The sequence below is a fragment of the Salminus brasiliensis genome, chromosome 12 (assembly GCF_030463535.1).
Source record: "Salminus brasiliensis chromosome 12, fSalBra1.hap2, whole genome shotgun sequence".
Taxonomy (NCBI): Eukaryota; Metazoa; Chordata; class Actinopteri; order Characiformes; family Bryconidae; genus Salminus; species Salminus brasiliensis.
In genome coordinates, this window is record NC_132889.1 from 36,500,884 (window position 1) to 36,525,528 (window position 24,645).

The 24,645-nt window shown below is 43.5% G+C and overlaps 1 protein-coding gene across 1 annotated transcript; it reads left to right on the top strand.

Moving 5' to 3' along the window:
* Positions 1–2,332: 2,332 nt before the first annotated feature.
* Positions 2,333–24,080, top strand: paqr4a (progestin and adipoQ receptor family member IVa). The gene is made up of 3 exons (XM_072693768.1): positions 2,333–4,090; positions 15,554–15,772; positions 23,582–24,080. The coding sequence occupies exons 1-3, from the start codon at positions 3,925–3,927 to the stop codon at positions 24,013–24,015; spliced, it is 819 nt and encodes a 272-aa protein (XP_072549869.1). The 5' UTR covers positions 2,333–3,924; the 3' UTR covers positions 24,016–24,080.
* Positions 24,081–24,645: the final 565 nt, after the last annotated feature.

The window sequence follows — 24,645 nt, forward strand, 5'->3', positions numbered from 1 at the left end:
TACACTATACACACATTATACATATACTATACATACACTTTACATGCACTATACACACACTATACACACACACTATACATACACGATACATGCACTATACACACACTATACACATATACTATACACACTATACTCACACTACACACACTATATACACACACTATACACACTATACCACACCTTAACAGTAGTAACAGCATTAGTGTTATACAGTATACTGCATAAATCAGACGTACGATGTGTCGTACCGTCCGGCATCTATCGTAAACGTGATTCTGTTGTGTTTGGATGCACAAGATACTGAATAATGCCGTTATCAACTTGTATTATTAACAACGCTAATCTGAGACAAGCTGACGGTGCTAACCTTAGATGTAAAAAGTGGGACATATTTTGATTAGCTCGTACAATTTGTACTTTTATCGGAATGTGTAACTGAGACTCGGCCAACTGGGACATCATTCCCAGCTCCGACTTCAGAGGCAAATGGAACGCGGCATGAGCCAAAGTTTCACACTTAGGCTTGGTTGGTGTGGCACAACAGATAACACCACTAGTTGCCACTGAGTCTCCCACATGGAGTACTGGGGTTCGATTCCCAGTCTGGGTGACTATGCTGTGCTACACCAATAAGAGTCCTTGGGCAAGACTCCAAACACTACACTGACCCTCCTCTGTAATACGAGTTACCTTGTAAGTCGCTCTGGATAAGAGCGTCAGCTAAATGCCGTAAATGTAAATGTAATGTAAAACTTTCCGAATAACGTGTTTCCGTCTTAACGACTTCGTAAACAGTTATAAGCAGATATTAGGAATAACAGCCGGAACAGCTCTATAAGCACCTGCGGCAGCTCATTATGTTACATGCGGTGTGTTTAACTCAGTCGGCTATCCTACATGGATGATGGGATGCTGGAGAACTGTACACTCCACCCCGACGAGTCAGCATACAGAGAGGAGGTGCAGCAGCTGACAGACTGGTGTACAGTCAACAACCTTCACTGGAATGTAGAGAAGACCAAGGAAATGGTTGTTGACTTCAGGAAATCAAGACTGGACCACTCTCCGCTTAACATCAACGGCTCCTCTGTGGAGATCGTTAAGAGCACCAAGTTCCTTGGTGTCCACCTAGCGGAGAACCTCACCTGGTCCCTGAACACCAGCTCTACAGCCAAGAAAGCCCAGCAGCGTCTCTACTTCCTCCGGAAGCTGAGAAAGGCCTGTCTCCCTCCACCCATCCTCACCCTCTTCTATAGGGGAACCATAGAGAGCATCCTAAGCAGCTGCATCACTGCCTGGTTTGGGACCTGCACAGCCTCTAACCGCAAGACCCTCCAACGCATTGTGAGGACAGCTGAGAAGATCATCGGAGTCTCTCTCCCCTCCGTCATGGACATTTACACCGCCCGCTGCATCCGCAAAGCAACCAGCACTGTGGATGACTCCACCCACCCTTCACACAGACTGTTCTCCCTCCTGCCATCAGGAAGAAGGTACCGCAGCATCCGGTCCAACACGACCAGGCTCTGCAACAGCTTCTTCCCCCAAGCCATCAGACTCCTCAACACAACTCAACTTCTGAACTGATGTCTTTTCTGTTACATGCACTCTCTCTCTCTCTCTCTCTCTCTCTCTCCAACCATTTACCCCAGGAAAAAAGGGGAAGCATTTTTGCACAAAGCATTACACTAATAACTTTACTTTACTACCTCACTGGACTCTATTTATTACACATTGCAATTTGCACACTACTGGCAATTATTTATTATTCTCTGGTCTGTACTGTGTTGTGTTACACTTGTGTCTTGTATGCACTGTATCTATGTTGCACCATGGTTCTGGAGAAACGCTGTTTCGTTTCACTGTGTTCTCTGTATGTAGTTGAAATGACAATAAAACCCACTTGACTTGACTTGATTACCACCTTGACCTCTGAGTTTTGACGGCAGCCTTTCAGTTCAAAAGTGTAAACGGCTGTGAAAACCATCCCATTCAGTGCTTAAGAATCTAAGATTCTGCAGTTAAAGCTAACTGATATGCATCCTGAGTGACCTCGGACCTCTAACTCCTGATACCTGCAATCTGCATTACACTGCACATCCACAAGGCCCAGCACAGCACGCCGAGGCGTCATTATTCAACAACCCCCTCCCCGCGCCCGTATTGGGGCCAACAGCTAATGAGAATGAACACTCCGCCAATCCGAACGCAGGAGGGAGGGCTGCGCTGGCCAATCCGAGCGCTAGGGAGGCGGGGTTTGTCGGAATACGGGTGGGGAAGCAAAACGCGGGTGAGGCGAGCCGAGCCAATCCGCTGCTGCCGCTGCTGCTGCCGCTGCCTGTGGAAACGGGAGGGAGAGGATGGTCGGGGCTTTCTGGGGACAGAAGGACCAGATTTCTCGGGAATATCCGGAGCGTACCGCAGAACTGGATGTTTATCGGCCCCGAAAACCAGCGGAGAGCAAAAACCAACGAATTTAAACGGGTAGCGACGGCGGGTTCGTTAGCTAGCTAGCTGCGGTCTCCATGGGCCGTTAGCAATCCGCCTAGCAACCGGGATACGGCCACTGTTATTGAAGCACCGGGCATTTCCACGGCCACGTTTTGGGCTTTTTTGGGTCCTTGCGATGTCTGCTTGAAAGCCAGCTGTTTCTCACCTTTGTCGAGGTGACAGCAGCTACCTAGTGCTGCTAACCTGCTAGCCTAGCCTAGCTGTGTGGAGCCGGGGAGAGGCATGGCTGTCAGCTAGCTAGCTAGCTAGCTAACTAACTACAGGACCGAATGGGCTTCCGTGGAGACTTTTCTTTCTCTCTGTCCTTTTCGGTAAGAGGTTTGCTTGTAGCTGGGCCATATTGTGCTCTGTTCCCTTGCAGACTGCCTCACCCCCCCCTGGAAGAGGTAGCTAGCTAGCTGCTAGCTCAGTCAACCTATTTGCCCAGAAATACAGCGCGTGTTTGGGTCCACAGCCCCAGTTGGCATCCCTGTCAAACTTCAAGACCCATTACTGGACATGCAAATGCAAGTCCAGGTCCAGTGCATTCATCACACCAGCATGCTGATAAGTCACACTGTAGACTAGTAGGCTCAAGGGGCTGCTGTGAGGAACCAGGGCTGGTCAGGTTGTGCTGTTCCAATGGGGAGATCATTCAAGCCTGGTGTTAGATGTTAGGTATTAGATGTTTATTAAGGTGTTATAAGCGTGGATGCTTGGCCCGGGGTTAGTCATTACACCATACCGCTTATATCCGCTTCTGCACCACCAGAGCTGGACTTTGCGGAGTCAGTAAAGTCATGAATGGTGGTGACTTTGGTGTCACCATGATGATGAAGTCCCACCACAAGCTCAGAGAGGAGTGGAAGCTGGGGAGCGTACCACCTTGCGGTCAGAGCTGACCGACTGATTGTTCTTCCTTTTTTGGGAGACCCACAGAGGCAGGTCGGAGTGTTTCTGCCGAGGAACTTGAGCGAGAACCCCGGAGACCGACACCTGGCGTGGAAGATGCCTTCAGACTGCTTGCCGAGGTGACAACACCAGACCAGGCTCAAAGGTTAATGCACTGGGCACGAGTAAATGTTGGAGCATTGGCCACTGCTGGGTGTCGTTATGAAGGCTGTGTGCTTTTTCTTTCTCCATCCTTGCGGATGACGACTCGGACCGTGTTCCAGGAGCAACCCGGTGCACAAAAGGCGAAGACAACAACGGATCCCTCCTGCTCAGGCAAAGGAACGCAAGTCTATCCCCCTGACTTTCCCCTGCCCCGGTCAGCCAGCCATAGCTGCATAATGCAGGCGTAAGCTCACATCCCAATGCCTATGGTGTTCAATTCCCTCTTTATGAGCAGTAACTGTGCTCCGCCTGTGCATACATGTGCAGCTGTGGTGTTGCTGTTGTGTTGTTGTTCTCGTCCTATCCGTCCTCGCTGCTATGGCCTGTCTAAATGGCCCCAGGTTACTGGACTGGGCAAACTCTCCTCCACACCTGCAGTTCAACAAATACGTCCTGACTGGCTACAGACCCATATCGTCGGTTCAGGACTGCATCAGGAGCCTCTTTTATCTACACAATGAACTGGGCAACATCTACACGCATGGTGAGTACTGGCACTGACTTCAGCTCCGCTTAAGGCGGGTTGGGAAGCGGGACTAGCTCGAGCTCCACTGTGAGTGTGTCTAAAATCATCATTCAGACAGACTCGGAAAGATCCCCCCCCACCACCATCTTATGGTGATCGGTACTAGGGATGCACCGATCTGGCTTTTTTTAATATCGATATCGATATTGGTACATACACTTTGCATATCGGTCGATACCTGATACCGATCCGATACCATTGCTAAATTAAAACATATTCTAAAACAAAATATATCAAATTAACACATAGATATAAATGTACTAAATTGCTATTTATTTGTCACTAAAATAAACAGTTGTGTGACAGCATTCAAACTTGCAATAAAAAAGGAATCAAACGTATTAATAAGTATATTAAAATACATAATATATATCAGCCAAAACAAAATCATATAATATATGAAAATAAGTAGCTTCACTTTGTCAAACACACAAACAGTAATCAATCTTATTTTAAAATATTTAGCGTAAACAGTCATTCGAAATAAAATCGAGCAGCTGAACCTGAGAATAAATAAGTAACTTGGTCAAACATACAAGCAGCAACCAAAAAATTGCCAGTTTACACAAACAAGGATACATCTGCTAAAGTAAACTGGGAGGAACTAAAGGGTAAAGGTGCACGTATTTGTCACTGTACAGCGAAATGTGTCCTCCGCATTTAACCCATCTGGTAGTGAACACACACTCACACACACACATGTGTTAGGGGCAGTGAGTACACACACACACCCAGAGCGGTGGGCAGCCAACTCCAGCGCCCGGGGAGCAGAGAGGGTAAAGGGCCTTGCTCAAGGGCCCAACAGTGGCAGCTTGCCGAGCCCGGGAATCGAACCCACAACCCTGTTATCGATATTCCGGTGCTCTAACCGCTGAGCCACCACTGCCCCTAACTGTTTTTTCCTCAGTCGTATTAGTCGTATAACCAACATCTGTGCCAATTTAGTTACACAATATTACACTGTTTAGGAGTGTTTTCATAGAAATACATATATATTAGAGGTCGGACGATATATTGAGGGGATATTTTTCATTTTTTAATATATCGGCATCGGCCGATATCCACGCTTAGTAGCGCCGATTAAAATCGGTCAACTTGCTCACTTGCAGGCAACTTTAAGGACTGTAGTGGAAAACTATCAGCAGCTTGCCTGCTTGCTTATAAGTTAATAGTTTAATTGATTTGTATTTATTAAGATGGTTTGATTAATAAACGATAATGTTAAGTGTTAGACCTCCTATTGTATTTCCATTGGCCCATTTATCACAAAATTGTGACCCAATGTAAAAAAACAACAGTCAGATTCACAATATGTCAAATTGTGATAAATATAAATACTTGCTCTGAATGTAATATAATGTGTTATAATAAGTGTTATGTTTATATTAAACTAATGCAGCATATATGCAATACTGTTAGGCTCTGTAAGTGTAACACTGTCAGTGGCTTCCATTTATCCATCCATCCATTTCCAACAGTCCATTCCCAGCGCTCACCTGAAGGACGGCCAGTATTCCCAGTCCCCTTCCAACGCCTAGTTTATCTAATCAGTCCTTCATTAAAGTAAATGAGGTGAGCTGCTGGCAGAACGGGACAAGCCCATACGGTGTCTGGAGTTCGCAGAGCAGTCAGAGATAACCAAGGCAAAGTAAGTGTTTCAGCAACTAACGCCCTTTGGACCAGCTGGTCATTATTTGCACACCTGAGTCACCATTGTCACCATTGAATCGCTATATGAAGTGCAACCTTTGCGACTGTGGAAACGCATGTTATGCTCTTTTAAAGGGTCCACGTCCTACCGGTCCACTCACAGTGCTTTCGTAAGGTCATCTATCACAGGCAGTTATGATTTTGTATAAATCCTATAGACTCGTTATTATGTCTTTAAGAGTAAAATGTCTGGCCTGAAACATTTCTTATAACAGGGGATGTCCCGATCCGATGGTCCAGGCATTTCTTTTATGATATCGGCTTTTAATCTTCCTGTATCTGAGTAAAATTTTGGGCGTCCATGAACAGACATGATCCTCAGCTGCTTTTTAGAAAGCTACCCCAGACGAAGTTCATGTGGGACATTATTTCAGTGAGCAAAACTAAACAGAGCTTCATTTGAAGTGATAAGATCGTCAACGTTACCAGTTAGCCGCCAAAACAGAAGCTGAAGTTCGGGGAGGAGGACAACTTTAGCTTACCGTTAGCTCAGAGCCTCGCTGTAAACGCTGCGACGCAGCAACAGCAGACCCAGTTTGGTTGTAGCTGCACAACGACAAAATTTTTGTTATCCCCATTTGGGAAGATCTAATTCTCCTCCTCCCGTCTTTACTCTTGAGTTTCGGCTGGTTAGAAACCAGACTATGGTGGAAAAGCTCTTAATCCAGCTCTGAAGGGAGCATTCAGAACACACACTAAGTGATCAGACCGCAGAGCTGTAAAGGAGCTGAGAGCTGAGTGGTCTGGTAGGTCAGTCAGACTGGACTGTGAGATATTAAACACTGTAGAGTTTAAAACAGTCCTTTCAAAAGTTGCTCCAAACAAAGTAGATCAGATTTGAATTTAGTCTAATTTTAGAAACTGAAACTAAAAATATAGTGGTTTTACTGCTGTTTACTAGCGTGGATTAGCACAGTGCATTTAAGCGGTGGAGCTGTATTATTTATAGAAACACAAAGATATCAGATCGGATTGCTATTGGCCGATAATCAGCTTTAAGACTCAGATCGGATCAGGGGGTGAAAAAAGCATGACTGGGACATTCCTAACTTACTTAGCACAAATGGGCGGGGCTAAACAGCGGTACTCTCCTTTTAGACTGAGGAGTAAATGGTAGGTGTAGGTGAAGTCAGTTTAGTAGTGTTCACATACTGCATCCAGCTCTTTCATTTAGAAAACAATATTACATTTACATTTAAGGCTTTTAGCAGACGCTCTTATCCAGAGTTACAAAAGTGCTTCACTATTGACCCAAGAAGAACCTCAGCTAGTTAGAATAGACTAATAGTTTCCTAATAGATCCTCTAAGTTTAGACTCTGCTAAACACAAGTCAGTAAGGTGACCATTCTGCTATTCTCCCAAGTCCTCTCAGAAGAGGAGGGTCTTCAGTCTGGGTTTGAAGACAGCGAGTGTTGGACTCTGCTGTTCGGACACCCAGGGGAAGTTTACTCCACCACTTCGGTGCAGGACAGTAAAAAGTCTGGACGCTCGTCTTCCGTGGATCTTAAAGGATGGCGGGTCGAGTCGTACTTGAAGCTGGAAGGGCTCTTGGTGCAGATCGGCTTTTGACCATCGCCATCAAGTACGGAGGGGCTAGCCGGCTGGTCCAGTCTTGGCTTTGTAGGCCAGAGTCAGGGGTTTTGAATTTGATGCGGGCAGCAGCTACAGGAGGCCAGTGAAGGGAACGCAGCAGTGGAGTGACATAAAAATATATAAAATAATTTTTTACATGATTTGGGAACTTTAATGGAAAGTAGCTCACTGCTGGACTCGAGTGTAGAGCTTTTGGTATTATTTTACTGTAGTATTTACATGTAACTACTCAAATACACGGTTAGTGACAAATGCAAGTCATTACATTTACATTTGATTTACATCAACATTTCAAGTCTGCATTTTTGACTTTGTTCCATTTGTTTCAGTTGCAACAAATGACAAAAGCAGGAGTGTTTTTATTGTAAAAACACAGTTTTACACACATTACAAAGTTTTAATTATAATAAAAATAAATCTCATTTTCTACATTCCAAATAATCTATTCCCTTGTTTTAAGGAGCTGTAAGTGAGTAATTCATATCTGCAGTAGAGCTGGGCAATATGGCGATATTTTATTGTATTGTGATAAATTTTTGTTATCGTGACAACTAGGGATGCTCCGATTCCACTTTTTCCTGTCTGATACCGATACCTGATTTTCAAGTATCTGCTGATACCAAGTACCGATACCAGCTCTGATTTAAATACTCGATAGACGGCTATAAATCCTGATACTCCTTAAAAAGAGCAGCATGTACTGGTCGAGTAACGGCACGTCTGAAAAGTTTCAGAGCTATGAAACGATGAAAAATTTTTTAACTTTTATTTGGTGTTTAAAAAATTTACATTTCATTACAAGAACACGTCTCTACATAAAAATATACTAAACCTCAGTGTGTGGCTTTAAAACAAGCTGCTTAAACTCGTAAACTTTTGATTTTAGAAACAGAAAAACACACATGGAAAGAAAAAGTGCTAAAAGTTGCATTAAAAGTCTTAGTGTTTAATGGTGATAACTATTTAAGACCGGCTGTTTACTGGTTGATTAAAAGTTTGGTTTCATAAACTCTGCAAGCCAAAATTTTCTATGTTAAAAAAAAAGTCAGTAAGCTTTAGGGTATCGGTGCTCTTTATTGCCGATACCGATACTGTGTGTAAGTGCCAGTATTGGCACATATACTGATAAAGTAACAATTGTGAGAACAATATGCTTCTCTAATCATATGGAGGAGACTGTTAGTGCTTAATAAACACTGATCAGCTGCAGGTTTCATTACTAACAGTGTAATTAGACTGGTTTAATTAGATGAAGAGCAGCAGATGTTATAGAGTATAAATCACTGTATTCAGTACAGGAGAGGATCTGAATAGTAAATGATAAGAATCTGTTTGTAATGTATCGTGATAAATATTGTGTATCAATTGTGTAAAAAGTCTTTAAATACCGTGATATAGTATTTTCTACCATATCGCCCAGCCCTGCATCCAAGTACAAAAACAGTTTGTTATTGCCGCTGATCAGTATGTTACAGTGAACACCTGCTTTTCAAGATATAAGGATATTAGAATAGCTCACTTTCCAGCTTTTCAGCAGTGGTCTCATGCGTTCATACCAGCCTCTCCAGTAAGTGCCTACAGTCAGCAGTTGTTCACCATCATTACATTATATTTGCTGACCTGGTAAACTCGAGCACAAAGCACCATAACAGTGAAAACAACACCACTGTTCTAATATTATCCCCATCCTTTAGCATCTAGACAACATGCTTAAACAAAAAACAAACAAACAAACAAACAAAAAGAACCAATAAGGTCTGTACAAAGAAAATAGCTTAGTTTAATATCATAGAAAATAGCTTAGAAAATAGCAGTTTATTAAAGAAACAGTTCAGCAAAACATGTATTATCAGAAATGCAGTAAAATGTACATAATTCTGTAAAACAGCATAAGTGAATATTCAACATTTTTATTGAATAGTAAACATTTTAATGCGGTTCATTCAATAGTAAACGTTTTAATTCGGTTTATTCAATAGTAAACGTTTTAATTCGGTTTATTCAATAGTAAACGTTTTAATGTGGTTTATTCAATAGTAAACATTTTAATGCGGTTTATTCAGTAGTAAATGTTTTAATTAGTTTATTCAATAGTAAACGTTTTAATGCGGTTTATTCAATAGTAAACATTTTAATGCGGTTTATTCAATAGTAAACATTTTAATGCGGTTCATTCAATAGTAAACATTTTAATGCGGTTCATTCAATAGTAAACATTTTAATGCGGTTTATTCAATAGTAAACATTTCCGCTAAAAACTAAATGATTACTCAAATGGTCGCCCCACCATTCAGCTCTGCAGAGAAGGTTACGTTTGGGTTTTTACACTTAAATTATTTAAAATAAAATAAAATTGAAATCACACCGTGTTAGAAACCACATTGATTTGTCTGTGCTAACTGGTGACAGTCTAAGGCCATTGTTTGTTAGCAGTGTTAGCCTAGCTTCTCCTGTCGTAAACTGAAATAAGTCTAAACCTGTTCTGTGTGCCCTTGGTGATTGGTGACAATCCACGACCCTGTTTACACCTGGATTGTATCTGGATTAGGTCGAGCCACATAGAAGTGCAAGTGTAAACACACCCTGGATCCAAATCCCATCACTCAAACCACTTCAGGACCCCGGGGGTCGAGACATATCTGAGCCACATTATAGCAGTGTAAAGACATCTGTCTCTCCAAGACACATCCAACAATCAAAACTCCTCCCGGTCCAACCAGAACACCAGTAATATTTGCCATGCAAGGAGCAAATTTGCATATTCCGTCCCACACAGCAGTGAGATATCAGTCTGAATGACCGGAGGCGCATTTTACTGCCCAGTGTAAACAGTGTATGTGGCTGAAATCTTATCAGGAGACAATCCAGATACTAGTCACATGACCATGTGTAAAGTCCTGTGTCCAGTTCAGTGTCCAGTGTTTGTTAGCCGTGTTAACCTAATGTCTTGGCTGATCAGTTGTATCTGGGGTCAGTGATCAATCAATGTCCAGCAGATTGTTTTTCTGCCGAACTGTTCCTTTAAGAGAAAGGATGGAGTAGGCTGTGTGTCAGAGGAGTAATCATACGCCGATCAGCCATAACATTAGCACCGAAGTGAAAAACATTGATTAGCTTCATCTGCAGTGGCTCCTGTCAAGGTTAGCAGTGAGTGAACAGTCCTTCAAGTCCTTGAAGGTGATGGAGGTGTGGAAGCAGGACAAATGGTCAATCCTTAGAATCTGAGATACTTTGACAAGAACCAAACTGTGACGTTCTAGACGAGTCAGACTGGGTCAGAACATCAAAAAAAAAAAATGAGGCAGGTCTTGTGGGATGTTTCCAGTATGCGGTGGTCAGTACCTACCGAAAGTGCTCCAAGAAAGAACAACCTGAGGACCAATGACAGGGTCACCATAGGCTCATTCATGCTCATGGAGGCCCCACCTCACAACTTTCAGGTAGGGATGCACCGATCTGATACCAGGATCAGATATCGGTCCCGATACTTACAAAATTATCTGGATCGGGTATCGGATAATTAGTCTGATCCAAAGGAATAATCCATTCACAGAACCCGATTCTCTCATCGCTGATATTCTAGGCTTCATAACCCAGAATCAGAGTAACCTACAGACATCATACCCATATCATAGCGAACAGCAGGACTCCCCCTGTCTAACCAGCATGGGGCCCTCAACCCGTCATCAATTATTAGCCGGTAATCCAGCTCGTCCTCCATATAAGGAGAACCGAGAAGGGAGGGGCTACTCGCTCCCCTCTAGTCTCACAGACTTGAGACTGGTTTTCAGAATAAAAGTCCTGAGCCCAGGCAACACTGTGCCGAGGTCCAGCAAATTGGGTTCATTTATGTCTGTGTTCATTTGTTATAGTTTGTTTTACAAAGTTAGTAAAGCATTGATCACGTCATTTCCAAGTATCTCCCAACTGGTCAGGTATATGACTTATTAATTCAACAGTGGTATCGGATCAGAATCGGTTATCTGCCTATACGCAAAGTTCCTGTACCGGTATCTGTACTTTCAGGACTCAACATTAAGCAGGTGGTGCTAATGTTATGGTGGATCTGTGTACATCACAATACTCCCAGATGATGATAATATGTGATTAGGTCGTCAGATCAGAACGTAGATGTCCTCTTACACCCTTCTTGGTCACGCACATGATGACCAAGCTGTGGCGAATCAGCTTACAGATGCAAACTTTGCTGCTAATCTATTTATTTGCCCATTTCTCTGTTTGCTATTTGATGATACAGGATAATTCACAGCAGTCAGGCGGTATTGTATGCAAAATAGCTTCTTAATCCTGTCATGCGCTGCACTAATACACTCCACTCAGTTGCAGCGGGGAAAACATGAACCCGTGCAGCGCAGGGCTTCCCCCAGCCTGAAGTACAGAAGCACTGAATGTGAACAGCTTGTGTTACCCATGCTGTGAGCTTACTCTGCAGCCTCGGAGCATTCTGTCCTTTTATTTGTTGCCTAGCAAGCAGGATATTGGGGCTTTAAATGAGTGACACAGCTTAACTTGACCTGTACGCTGACTTTGCGCCAGCAAGCTGCAAAATAGACGATGCACTTGGCGCGTCCTTACCCAGCTGAGCTCGTGCCATGCTTTTTTTTAATGCTCAGTGTCGTCATATTTTCCATATTTGTGGACACCTGGTCTTGCATTGGATATTTAAAAAAAAGTGCTCTCTACTTTCTGCTAGATTTTGGAGGAGCATTGCCGTGAGCGACAAGAGCGTTAGTGAGGTCAGGACGTTGAATGAGGATCACCACCCCACCTCATCATCCCCAACCCCCCAACTTATCCCATAAAAAAGTATTGGATGGAGCACCACCGTCCATCATTCCAGAGAGCTGGGGGGCTTTATACCCCTCTAGCCCACGCCTGGCATTAGGTCACATGGTGCCAATAGGTTCATGGTTATCTGCTCCAGATAAGAGTATTTTCAGGAGATAGACAAGCTCTTGTATGACTGTGTGCATTTGCACAACCGTGTCGGCAATGGGTGCAACTTCAAGTAGCTCAATGCATTTATTAGAAATTTTGGAGATATAGTGTGTATAGACTGTGTTTTGGGTAAATCAGGCCTGTTGAGAGTGTTAAAGTCTTAGTCTGGACAGTATATTCACCCGTACCAAATTTGCATCTCCGAGTATATGGTGGATATACTAGAACACTGACCAACTCCATGTTTCATTAAAAAGAGTGTAGTGTGTAAAATTCTAAATAAAAATCATTTTTTAAATGTTTAAATTAGCAACACTGGTGATTTTATGTCCATTCCAAGTTCTAAAATATATATAATAAATATTAGAATAATATTGAATATTGTTACATTAAAATATAAAAGTAATATCTTAAAGTATTGTGATATTTTTGTGAAGCCATATCGCCCAACCCTTACCATAACCCCTTAAACAGGCCCTGTTTGACGGGGGGCAGAAAGTGTTATTACGACCTTCTATTACCAAAGAATAGCCCCATCGAAGTCCCTGTAGCTACTGAGTAATACACCTTAGTGTATAATAAGCCTTGGAGTGTTAAGCAGGGTTAACCCCTGTGCTTATTATTCAGTTATTAAAAACTACTGACTTGACTAATTGACTAAGCACCAAACTAGTTGTTATGTAGTTATGAAGGTGAGGACCTGAAGGTCCCACATAAACACCTTTAGAATGAATGCTGTTGAATAGAAACGTTAGGAGTCAGTATAATAACAAGCCTATGGGATGCTTTACTAACCCAGAATGCCTTGAAAGCCGCCACAAAACATACATCCTGTGTGCATCAACAGGCCCAGACGTTTTGCATAGGTTTTGTTTGAACACACCCTTGAGAAGCTCATTTGCTTTAACCAATGACCCAGTGGAGGCATTGCAGGCAAAGCTGGAGATCTAGCTTCCCTAGCAGAGGACTTTATCCACCAGGTTTTGGATTGATGAGGGGAGAACCTGTCATGTCATGGTATAACTGCTGACAGGCCTGCTCCTGACCGCTGACTTTGAAGGCTTTGGGATGGGGCTTTGTTCCAAAGGGCTGCTTCTGCAGATAGGACACTTTGTTTGTGGTATGGATTTTCTTGCGATATCTGATCCAGAGAAGAGTCACGGCGTTCCGGATTTCCTGCACCGTGGGATTAAAGCTGTATTTTGGTGGAAAATCTATTTTTACACAGTTTCCCCCGTATCCTAAGTGCCCTCGACCAGCACAGACGTGCCTCCCGCCTGAATCCACTGCTGTAGTTTTGCAGTGGCGCTACAACTGGAGCTAACACCCCACCAACCAGCATGGGGGGGTCAGTGTAGTTTGCTGCCACACAGTATGTCCAAATGTTTGTGGACACCAATTCTAATGAATGCATTCAGCTACTCTTAGTTGCACCCGTTGCTGACATAGATGACACACACACACACTCACAGCTTGTCTAGTCCCTGTAGTCCCTCTGTAGAGCAGATATACATCAACCTATTGGCAACATGCTGCCTAATGACAGGCGTGGGCCAGCATTGAGCTGTGGAGCAGTGGAGGAACTTTGTTCTCTGGTGCTCCATCCAATACTTTTGTGTGATGATCATCATCCAACATCCTCACCTCACTAAAGACCTCATGTCGCTGAATGCAATCAAATTCTCACAGCAATGTTCCTCCAAAATCAAGTAGAAAGCCTAGCCTTCTTCCCTGGACAGTAGAGACAGTTACTCCAACAAAAGTAGAATCAATTTGTTTTAATACCCTTGATTTCAGAAGAAACAATAAGTGAGCAGGTGTCCCAATACTTTTGTCATATGGTGTAGACTTGCTTCTGTGGTTTCTGACCCTGTCTGACTGTCTGTTACAAGTGTGTTTAGGGTTAGATGAACATTCAAGCATGAGCTTCGCACTCTGAGGCAATACTGGCTGTAAAAATGGCTCATTTTGAACATTTTTAACAATGACATGACTATTACTGCTGCATTGTCGACGTGAGGACATAGGCAGGCTTGCTTGATGCACACACCCTTTTGAATCCTGGAGGCCATGCTGACGCACACACTTGGCCGTAGAGTAGAGAGCGCGTGCTCTATCTATAGCAGCCCAGCTGTGGGCTTCTCTAGTGCTGAGCCAGGAAAGATAACTGGCTCAAAATAGACCTGTTAGATGGCTGGGGTGCTTTTACCTGGATAGGACAAATTGCATGACATTAGGAGCTAAAGCATGGAGGGAGGATGAGGGAGAGAGAGAGATAGATAGATAGAGAGAGATTGACTGATTAATGGGGATAATTTGGTAGAATATGAAGAAGTGCATTTTAAAGGCCTTGATTCTTCTTTTCTAGCACATTGTATAAGCCCTGTGGTGAGGAACGTGTTGGGTCAGTTAATGCAGAGCAGGGTGTAATTACTGCTCTCATTTGTAATTTTAGTTTATTATTTGTTTTAATATTAGCATTTCACTTTAACGCTTGTCTCTAAATCACATTGATCTGCTACCTGTAGTTTTTATCACTACCATTGTTTTTATGAAATATACTGATGTGATTTATTACCTCTGCTGTTCTCAGTACAGCTACTGAGAGCCACAGTGTACTAGGTCCTTCCACTGGCTTCCATAAATCCATGTGTCAGTGTGGTTCAGCTCGGGGGGGAAGTCCTAAAGCTCAGACCAACGCTTGTGTGGACGGCGTGTACAAAGACCACCCTGTCCTCTGACAGCGTGTATAAATCTATCCCTGTAGATTACAGTTATTACTGTCAGACTGAGACTACACACACTGCAGATTCATACTGGATTATAATATCTTTACAATTATTACTGTCAGACTGTACAAACTACACACAATGTAATTAATACTGTCTGTAAAAACTACACACATCCGATTCATACTGGATCAAAATCATTCCATGGTTGTTACAGTCAGACACTGCAAATTCATACTAGGTTAAAATCAGCAGTTTTGTCTGCAGTGACTTCAGTGATGCCTTCCCAGGTAGAGCGTATCGAGCTCCAGTGTATTTCTTTTTCACACCCTGTATCTTCTCTCCCCCTGTTCCTCCCTTCAGCTCTTTGTCTCTAACTCTTTAGGTCCCTCCATTCTCACCAATGTTTCTTTATGTGTGTTTCCACAGGAATCCCTCTGCTCTGTTTTCTGGTGCTGCTCCCTCTTAACATCCCCTGGTCTCAGATCAGTGTGACATGGCTGGGTGTGGTGCACTTCCTGGCCTGCTTATCTCCACAGCTGGGCTCTGTGGTCTATCACCTATTTATGAACCACGAGGGTGGCGAGCCTGTCTACAAAACCCTGCTCACATTAGATATGTGTGGCATCTGCATGATCAACACCCTGGGTAAGAATCACCAACACCAGCAAGCATTAGCACTTGACTAATTCCACACGCACCTCGCTTTGCGTCTGAACCAGTGACTGAGACCAGTGTCTGAACCTGACACAGTGGAGTCTGACTCTGACCCGATTCAGACCGCATCTTCGCATTTTGATGATCACACTCTATCAAAGTGAAAAAGTGACGGCGGCTGTGGCCGAGTGTATTAATCTATTCCTGTAGATTTAAAATTTTACTGTCAGACTGTGAGACTACACACACTGCAGATTCATACTGGATTATAATAACATTAAAATTATTACTGTCAGACTGTGAGACTACAAACACTGCAGATTCATACTGGATTATAATAACTTCATAATTATTACTGTCAGACTGTGAGACTACACACACTGCAGATTCATACTGGATTATAATAACTTTACAATTATTACTGTCAGACTGTGAGACTACAAACACTGCAGATTCATACTGGATTATAATAACTTTATAATTATTACTGTCAGACTGTGAGACTACACACACTGCAGATTCATACTGGATTATAATAACTTTACAATTATTACTGTCAGACTGTGAGACTACAAACACTGCAGATTCATACTGGATTATAATAACTTTATAATTATTACTGTCAGACTGTGAGACTACACACACTGCAGATTCATACTGGATTATAATAACTTCATAATTATTACTGTCAGACTGTGAGACTACACACACTGCAGATTCATACTGGATTATAATAACTTTACAATTATTACTGTCAGACTGTGAGACTACACACACTGCAGATTCATACTGGATTATAATAACATTAAAATTATTACTGTCAGACTGTGAGACTACAAACACTGCAGATTCATACTGGATTATAATAACTTCATAATTATTACTGTCAGACTGTGAGACTACACACACTGCAGATTCATACTGGATTATAATAACTTTACAATTATTACCGTCAGACTGTGAGACTACAAACACTGCAGATTCATACTGGATTATAATAACTTTATAATTATTACTGTCAGACTGTGAGACTACACACACTGCAGATTCATACTGGATTATAATAACTTTATAATTATTACTGTCAGACTGTGAGACTACAAACACTGCAGATTCATACTGGATTATAATAACATTACAATTATTACTGTCAGACTGTGAGACTACAAACACTGCAGATTCATACTGGATTATAATAACTATAATTATTACTGTCAGACTGTACAAACTACACACACTGCAGATTCATACTGGATTATAATAACTATAATTATTACTGTCGGACTGAGACTACACACACTGCAGATTCATACTGGATTATAATAACTTTACAATTATTACTGTCAGACTGAGACTACACACACTGCAGATTCATACTGGATTATAATAACATTACAATTATTACTGTCAGACTGAGACTACACACACTGCAGATTCATACTGGATTATAATAACTTTACACTTATTACTGTCAGACTGAGACTACACACACTGCAGATTCATACTGGATTATAATAACTTTACAATTATTACTGTCAGACTGAGACTACACACACTGCAGATTTATACTGGATTATAATAACTTTACACTTATTACTGTCAGACTGTGAGACTACACACACTGCAGATTCATACTGGATTATAATAACTTTACAATTATTACTGTCAGACTGAGACTACACACACTGCAGATTCATACTGGATTATAATAACTTTACAATTATTACTGTCAGACTGTGAGACTACACACACTGCAGATTCATACTGGATTATAATAACTTTACAATTATTACTGTTAGACTGAGACTACACACACTGCAGATTCATACTGGATTATAATATCTTTATAATTATTACTGTCAGACTGTACACCTACTGTACACTACTGCTTTAAAGTTACTTCTTAATTATTATGTTCAGGCTGTAAAAGCTACACACACACCGCAAACTCATACTGGATTAAAAACCACAGCACAGTTATTATTGTCAGACTGTAAAAGCTAAACACTGCAGATTCATACTGGATTAATATCACCCACAATACTGTCTGTAAAAGCTTTCCAGTGTTTTTCCATGTAGTTTGTTAACAGTTGCTAAGTTGCAAAGTTAACGTGATAATAACGCAATTTCAGTTTAACATGATTAAAAAATAGTTGGCCTTCTAGTTGGCCTTGCGAGTCGTCCGTAGTTCATTTTGAGACTTGACTTTTAAAGATCTGTTAAGCAGGAAGTTTTATTTCAATCGTCTGCCAGATGACTCACTGGACAAAACAAAGGCTGCAGTCATTGTCAGGCTGAGTTTAGCTCCCACCACAGTGCATCCCATCTGAAATACCACACGGGTCAACTATCGTCAACAGGATTCACAAGCTACATGAAACGGAGGGGGCAAAACTAGCTCAGGATTTGGAACTCACAGCCACTGTTATTGCTCTTACGGATGATTATTGGACACCACTAGGTAACAACGGCTATCTCAGAGTTACAGGTCATTAAATAGATGAACAGTGGCGACTTCATTCACATACTTTAACGGTCATGAAAACCGAGGAGAGGCATCGTGCTGCGACCTGTGCTGAACATTTTATGGATGTGGCAAAGCAGTGGAACGTCGAAAGTAAAGTTAGCACTCTAAACCCTAAACAGATGTTTTTAAAAATGCGATTAATCGCGATTAACAATATCAAAATCCTGCGATTAATCACCAATTATTTTTAAAATCGCTTGACAGCCCTAGTTGCTAAACAACATAACGGTCAGCACAGTGCTTTACTACCTGTATTTCAGATGATCAGATGAATTTATGTGTGTTTCCACCACTACTGCTAACTAAATAGTCCCTCCCTATATAGCGCAAAAAACTAATGCGGGAGTAGGGATCCATTTTCCTCACAGACTGAAGGTCGAAAGAAATTAAAATACATGGAAAAAGCCACTAAAGAAGGTCAGCAATGTGGTAAAGCCTCTATGCAGCGAGGATTAGTTTGACATGGGGAGGTGGAATAGTGTAATTGTAATACAGGGCGTCTGTAGAACTTTATGACCGATTCGCATGGGATAAGTCATAAATCCCGGCATAAATGACTGAGATGGGAGTGGCTACTTCATTTACGCTCTGCTGTCAGTCACCTTTTTGTCAATAACTTATAATTAGTTCTGGTCAGAGGAGGATGGGTCGGGTCCCCCTGGTGAGTCTTGGTTCCTCCCAAGGTTTCTCTTCCTCCAGCTCTGAGGGAGATTTTCCTTGCCACTGTCGCCATTGGCTGCTCACTGGGGGTCTTTTTATGTTATTGATTTTTTTTCTGTCTTTTACTAATTACTGATTGTGTAAAGCTGCTTTGTGACAACACCAGTTGCTATACAAATGCGCTATACAAATAAATCTGATTTGATTTGACCTTATATCCATTTTAGTGTGAAAATTAGCATAACACATATGTAGGATATAGGCTTTGCTATACAGCGACTTGCCTAAAGCTGCCAGCAACATCGCTCCACTAGGAAGTCCTGTGGTTGGTCTTCTGGATTCTGGAGGTTTGCCACAGTCTTGAGCGACCTGAGGTATCTGTGCCACGCTTAACGAAACTAACTGCCGCCTCCAGCGCCTCTAAACTGCTGACGGAATATTTACCCACACGTTGATTCACACGGGATTAATATAAGCTGAGGCTTCTTTTACAGCTCGATTTACAGAGGGTATCTATGCTGATGTGATGTGGGAGAGCGCAGCCCGTAAAAATGACTGACATGATGCATTTGGACTGGACTAAAATCACTGAGGTGATAATTGGTGATAATTACATTACCCCAGCTCCCCTAGCAGAACTAATCCAGTCCTAATCGGGCTTAAGAAATGGCAATAGAGGAGACAGATGACATGTTAAGCATGTAACTGAATATTTTTGGACAAAAAATAATGGACATAATTTTAGCTGCACTAAGGTGTTCTGTAATGGGCAGGGGAAGCTCTGTTAAAGTGGTGAGCTGTGAGAAACTTGAGCCCAGCACATACAGTAGTTGGACCTGTCCAATCCTGACTTCAGCGCTTGGGTCTTAATTGTCACTATTATTTTTATTATTATTATTATTATTATTATTATTATTTAGAACCCGATTTTTTATTAAAACCCTGTAGTTTTGACCCCCCCCCAACATCACACAATGCTACCAGTGCTGGAAGAGTAAAAACCATTATCCTTTAGCATTATCCATTAAAGACCATTATCCATTAGCATACCCCCCCCCCCCCCCGTCTTTGTACCTCCTCTCTTGCTGATTCATGGCTTTCTCCTCCTCCCGCTTGCACATCTGGATATTTCTGTGCTGTCGGGTCACACTTTGAGTCACCTGCGGTGGCTGGCACTGACGGCACTGGAAGCAGCGTTCAGTGCACATTGATTTGGCTTCCCTGTTTCCAGCACATTCCATACCACCCTGTCCGAGCGTCTGTACAGATAATCAAACGGAGAAATCACGTAGAGGGACTAAAAAAAATGGCATGTGCGGCTTACATTGGCTCCAGTCGTCCCCTTGTTAAGACTGGTCCATGTGTAGACTAGAACCATTACTGCTAACTAAAACCATAACTGCTAAACCCCTGACGCTGGTCTACAAAGCCAAGAACGGACCAGCCAGCCCCTCCGTACTTGATGCCGATGGTCAAAAGCCTGATCTGCACCAAGAGCTCTTCCAGCTTCAAGTACGGCTCGGCTCGACCCGCCATCCTTTAAGATCCACGGAAGACGAGCGTCCAGGCTTTTTACTGTCCTGCACCGAAGTGGTGGAACGAACTTCCCCTGGGTGTCCGAACAGCAGAGTCCAACGCTCACTGTCCTCAAACCCAGACTGAAGACCCTCCTCTTCTGAGAGTACTTATATAATAGCAGAGTACTCTGGTCACCTTATTGTCTTGTGTTCAGTAGAGTCTAAAGCTTAGAGGCATCTTTGAACTACTAGTCTATTCTAACTAGCTGAGGTTCTTCTTGGGTCAATAGCAAAGCACTTTTGTTAGTCACTCTGGAGAAGAGCATCTGCTAAATGCCTTAAATGTAAATGTAAATGCTAACGGAACTAATCACTCTTTACAAATCGTCAACTAAACCTTGTATCTCCGGAGCAGTTGCTCTTACAGGAGAAGCCAAAAACATTCCTAGCTCTAAAAAATATTTTATTTTGCATCATTTTGGACAGTTTATGCTAAGCTGTTAACCCTGACACAGTGTAAAGAGCAGCTGACTGTCAAAAACGTGAGTGAATTTCATCGTAGCTCGAATTCTGTTCTCCCCCTGGATAAGACTTCTAACACTAACGTCTGGTTTCAGTGGTTAAATCTGAGCACTGTTTAGTAACAAAATACACAGCTCCACAAATATTACAGACAAATATCAAGCTACTACACACACTTTAAGTAGGTGTTGGGTTTCGTTCACCAAATCTAACGAGATGTTGGTGTTTGTATGTTGTCAGGATGTAGGATGTTGGGATTTGGTTACACAACATCACAACTAGGGATGCCCCGATCCAACTTTTTCTGTTCCGATACGATACATACATTATACGTTATTGCGTATTGGCAGATCCCGATCTGATACCATTGTTGAATTGATAATCCAGGTGGGATGTGAACACAGATACAAATGACCTGAATTGTTAAAGTATTGTTAAGTAAATCTGTGACCCCGGCTCAGTGTTGTCTAGGCTCACTCTGAACTTTCAAAATCTGTGAGACCAAAAAGCAGCTAGCAGCTCCTCCCTTCTCGGTTCTCCTTACATGGACAAACAGCTGTAACAGCGACATCATTACCCCATCCTCCCTCTCGCTCTCGGCTGTCCTCCTGTCTCCAATTGAGCAGCTCAGGTCTCGTCTCTCTCTGTGGTCGGAAAGCTGTGGCATTTAAAAAACAGGGATTTAAATCTGGAATTCACTGATATTTACTGGAAAATCACAGAATCTGTGGATTTTGGACTTTTCTGGGAATCAAAACAGGGAGTGAGCCCCACTCGCCCCACACTAGCCCCTTCTCCCTGCGCTGCTCTTGAGTAAACAGAGCAGGCTGCTGAAGGTGACTCGCTGGTTAGAGAGGGCATGTGTGTATCATGGCTGTAGGTTACTCTGATCTTGAGTTAGGAAGCCTAGAATACCGGCAGTGCAGGAATCGGGGTCAGTGAATGGATCGTCCTAATTATCCAATTCCTGATCCAGCAAATTTTGTTAGTATTGGAGGCTGATATCCCATCATAACCCGTGCATAAAACCAACAGAAAGCAAGTCAGCTGTCGTCACTGTCTATAAACGTCTATCAAAATTGTGGAGCTCAACAGCAAAAGCACCACGTGGGTTCGGTTCTTGCTCTGGATCTGTGAGGAGTGAGGTCGTGTTCTCCTCAGGTTCACTCCCGTGGTAGGAGAATGGGCCATGCTAAATTTCCCCTAAGGTGTGAGTAAATTGGTGTAAATGGGTGTTGAGGTACCCATGATGGTTTTCTGGCCACTGAATGTGTAAAAACTTGCACACCTGCTTATACTAGTACACTTGTCTCACTCAGCACACCTGTCTCAACTAGAATCCCCGCTAACTCAACACACCTGTCTCAACTAGCACACCTGTGTAACTCAGTACACCTGTCTCAACCAGCACCCCTGTCTAACTCAGTACATCTATCTCAACCAGCACACCCGCTAACTCAGCACACCTGTGTAACTCAGTACACCTGTCTCAACTGGCACACCCGCTAACTCAGCACACCTGTCTCAACCAGCACACCTGTGTAACTCAGTACACCTGTCTCAACCAGCACACCCGCTTACTCACCAGACCTGTCTCAACTAGCACACCCGCTTACTCAGCACACCTGGTTCTACTGTCACACCTGTCTCAACTAGAACACCTGTCTTAACTCAGTACGCCTCTCTTAACTAGCACACCCACTAACTCAGCACACCTGTCTCAACTAGCACACCCGCTTACTCAGCACACCTGTCTCAACTAGCACACACGCTTACTCAGCACACCTGTCTCAACTAGCACACCCGCTAACTCAGCACACCTGGTTCTACTGTCACACCTGTATAACGCAGCACACCTGTCTCAACTAGCACACCCGCTTACTCAGCACACCTGTCTCAACTAGCACACACGCTTACTCAGCACACCTGTCTCAACTAGCACACACGCTTACTCAGCACACCTGTCTCAACTAGCACACCCGCTAACTCAGCACACCTGGTTCTACTGTCACACCTGTATAACGCAGCACACCTGTCTCAACTAGCACACCCGCTTACTCAGCACACCTGGTTCTACTGTCACACCTGTATAACGCAGCACACCTGTCTCAACTTGCACACCTGCTAACTCAGCACACCTGTCTCAACTAGCACACCCGCTAACTCAGCACACCTGGTTCTACTGTCACACCTGTATAACGCAGCACACCTGTCTCAACTAGCACACCCGCTAACTCAGCACACCTGGTTCTGCTGTCACACCTGTATAACTCAGCAAACCTGTCTCAACTAGAACACCTGTCTTAACTAGCACACCCGCTAACTCACCATTCTCAGCTAGCACACTTGGTTCTACTGTCACACCTGTCTCACTTAGCACACCTGTCTCACCTATCACGCTTGATTCTGCCTGCACATCTGTCTCGCTTAGCACACCTGGTTCTACAAGCTCAATTAGTACAGCTGTAATGTATGCTGTTTTTACACTGGAATGTAAATACTGTATATAAAGCATGAGGAGTTTGGTACTCTGGGACTTGATTTGTGACGAGTCTTTGTTTGTTTTTGGTGCAGGTGCTCTGCCCATCGTGTACAGCACGCTGCTGTGTTACCCGTTCACGCGCACTGTGGCCCTCGTAATGTACATCCTGCTGTCCAGCTACGCCATCTACTGCGCCATCACGGCCCGGAGCCGCGTGCGGCGCCTGCGCTCCTTCGCCTGGCAGGCGCTCTTCCGCTTCTCCTTCTTCCTGCTTCGCTGGGTGGGCGTGGGCGGAGGAAGCCCCACCTCCCTGCGCCACTTTCTCACCATGGACGCCCTGGCGGTGGTGGGCGGGGTCATCAACATCACCCGCATCCCCGAGAGGTTCCGGCCAGGCCTCTTCGACTACTGGTGCAACAGCCACCAGATCATGCACGTCCTGGTGGTGGGCTCCATCCTCTACCTGCACTGGGGCGTGCTGGACGACCTGCTGTGGATCAACACCTATCACTGTCCCACGGACTGACCTGCCCGGCCCACCGGACTGGGAGCGGGCTGGAACAGGGTGCCAAGACCTCTAGTACAGGGAGTGTTGGGGATTTCAGGGGTTGTTTTTTTGGGCGGGGGGGCGGGGGGGATTTTTATTCTTATGTTGAACAGGTGAGCGCCGAAGAGTTTGACGTGCGTCGTGCCGCCTTTCACACACGTGCTTGTTCGTGCCCTCAAATGCAAGAATGTACATATCTGCATTTACCTAACAGTGTCTGTGCATGGAAGTGTAGTCTAGAGTTGACTCATACAAAAGACTGAAGCTCATTCAGTACCTGCCGACGTTGTAGGTATGCACAAGCACACACACACACGTACATGCGTACAGTAACACACTGAAAAGAACTCAGTGAATTACAGTGACTCGATTCGAATGTATATCTAAGGTATATAACATCAGCACAATTCTAGCTAGATTTTAGTTGCTTTCGGGGTGGCACGGTGGTGGGGTCGATTCTCGCCCTGGATCTGTGAGGAGTGAGGTCGTGTTCTCCTCAGGTTCACTCCAGTTTCCTCCCACCTCCTAATAGGAACTCATGGTAGGAGAATTGGCCATGCTAAATTTCCCTTAGGTGTGAGTGAATGGGTGAGGTACCCTGAGATGGAC

What these genes read in the sequence shown, in the direction of transcription:
- paqr4a (XM_072693768.1), top strand. Translation starts at nt 3,925, where the DNA reads ATGGCCTGTCTAAATGGCCCCAGGTTACTGGACTGGGCAAACTCTCCT. An exon ending in GGGCAACATCTACACGCATG is followed by an intron (nt 4,091 to 15,553) that starts GTGAGTACTGGC and finishes GTGTTTCCACAG; the next exon opens with GAATCCCTCTGCTCTGTTTT. An exon ending in CTGCATGATCAACACCCTGG is followed by an intron (nt 15,773 to 23,581) that starts GTAAGAATCACC and finishes TTTTTGGTGCAG; the next exon opens with GTGCTCTGCCCATCGTGTAC.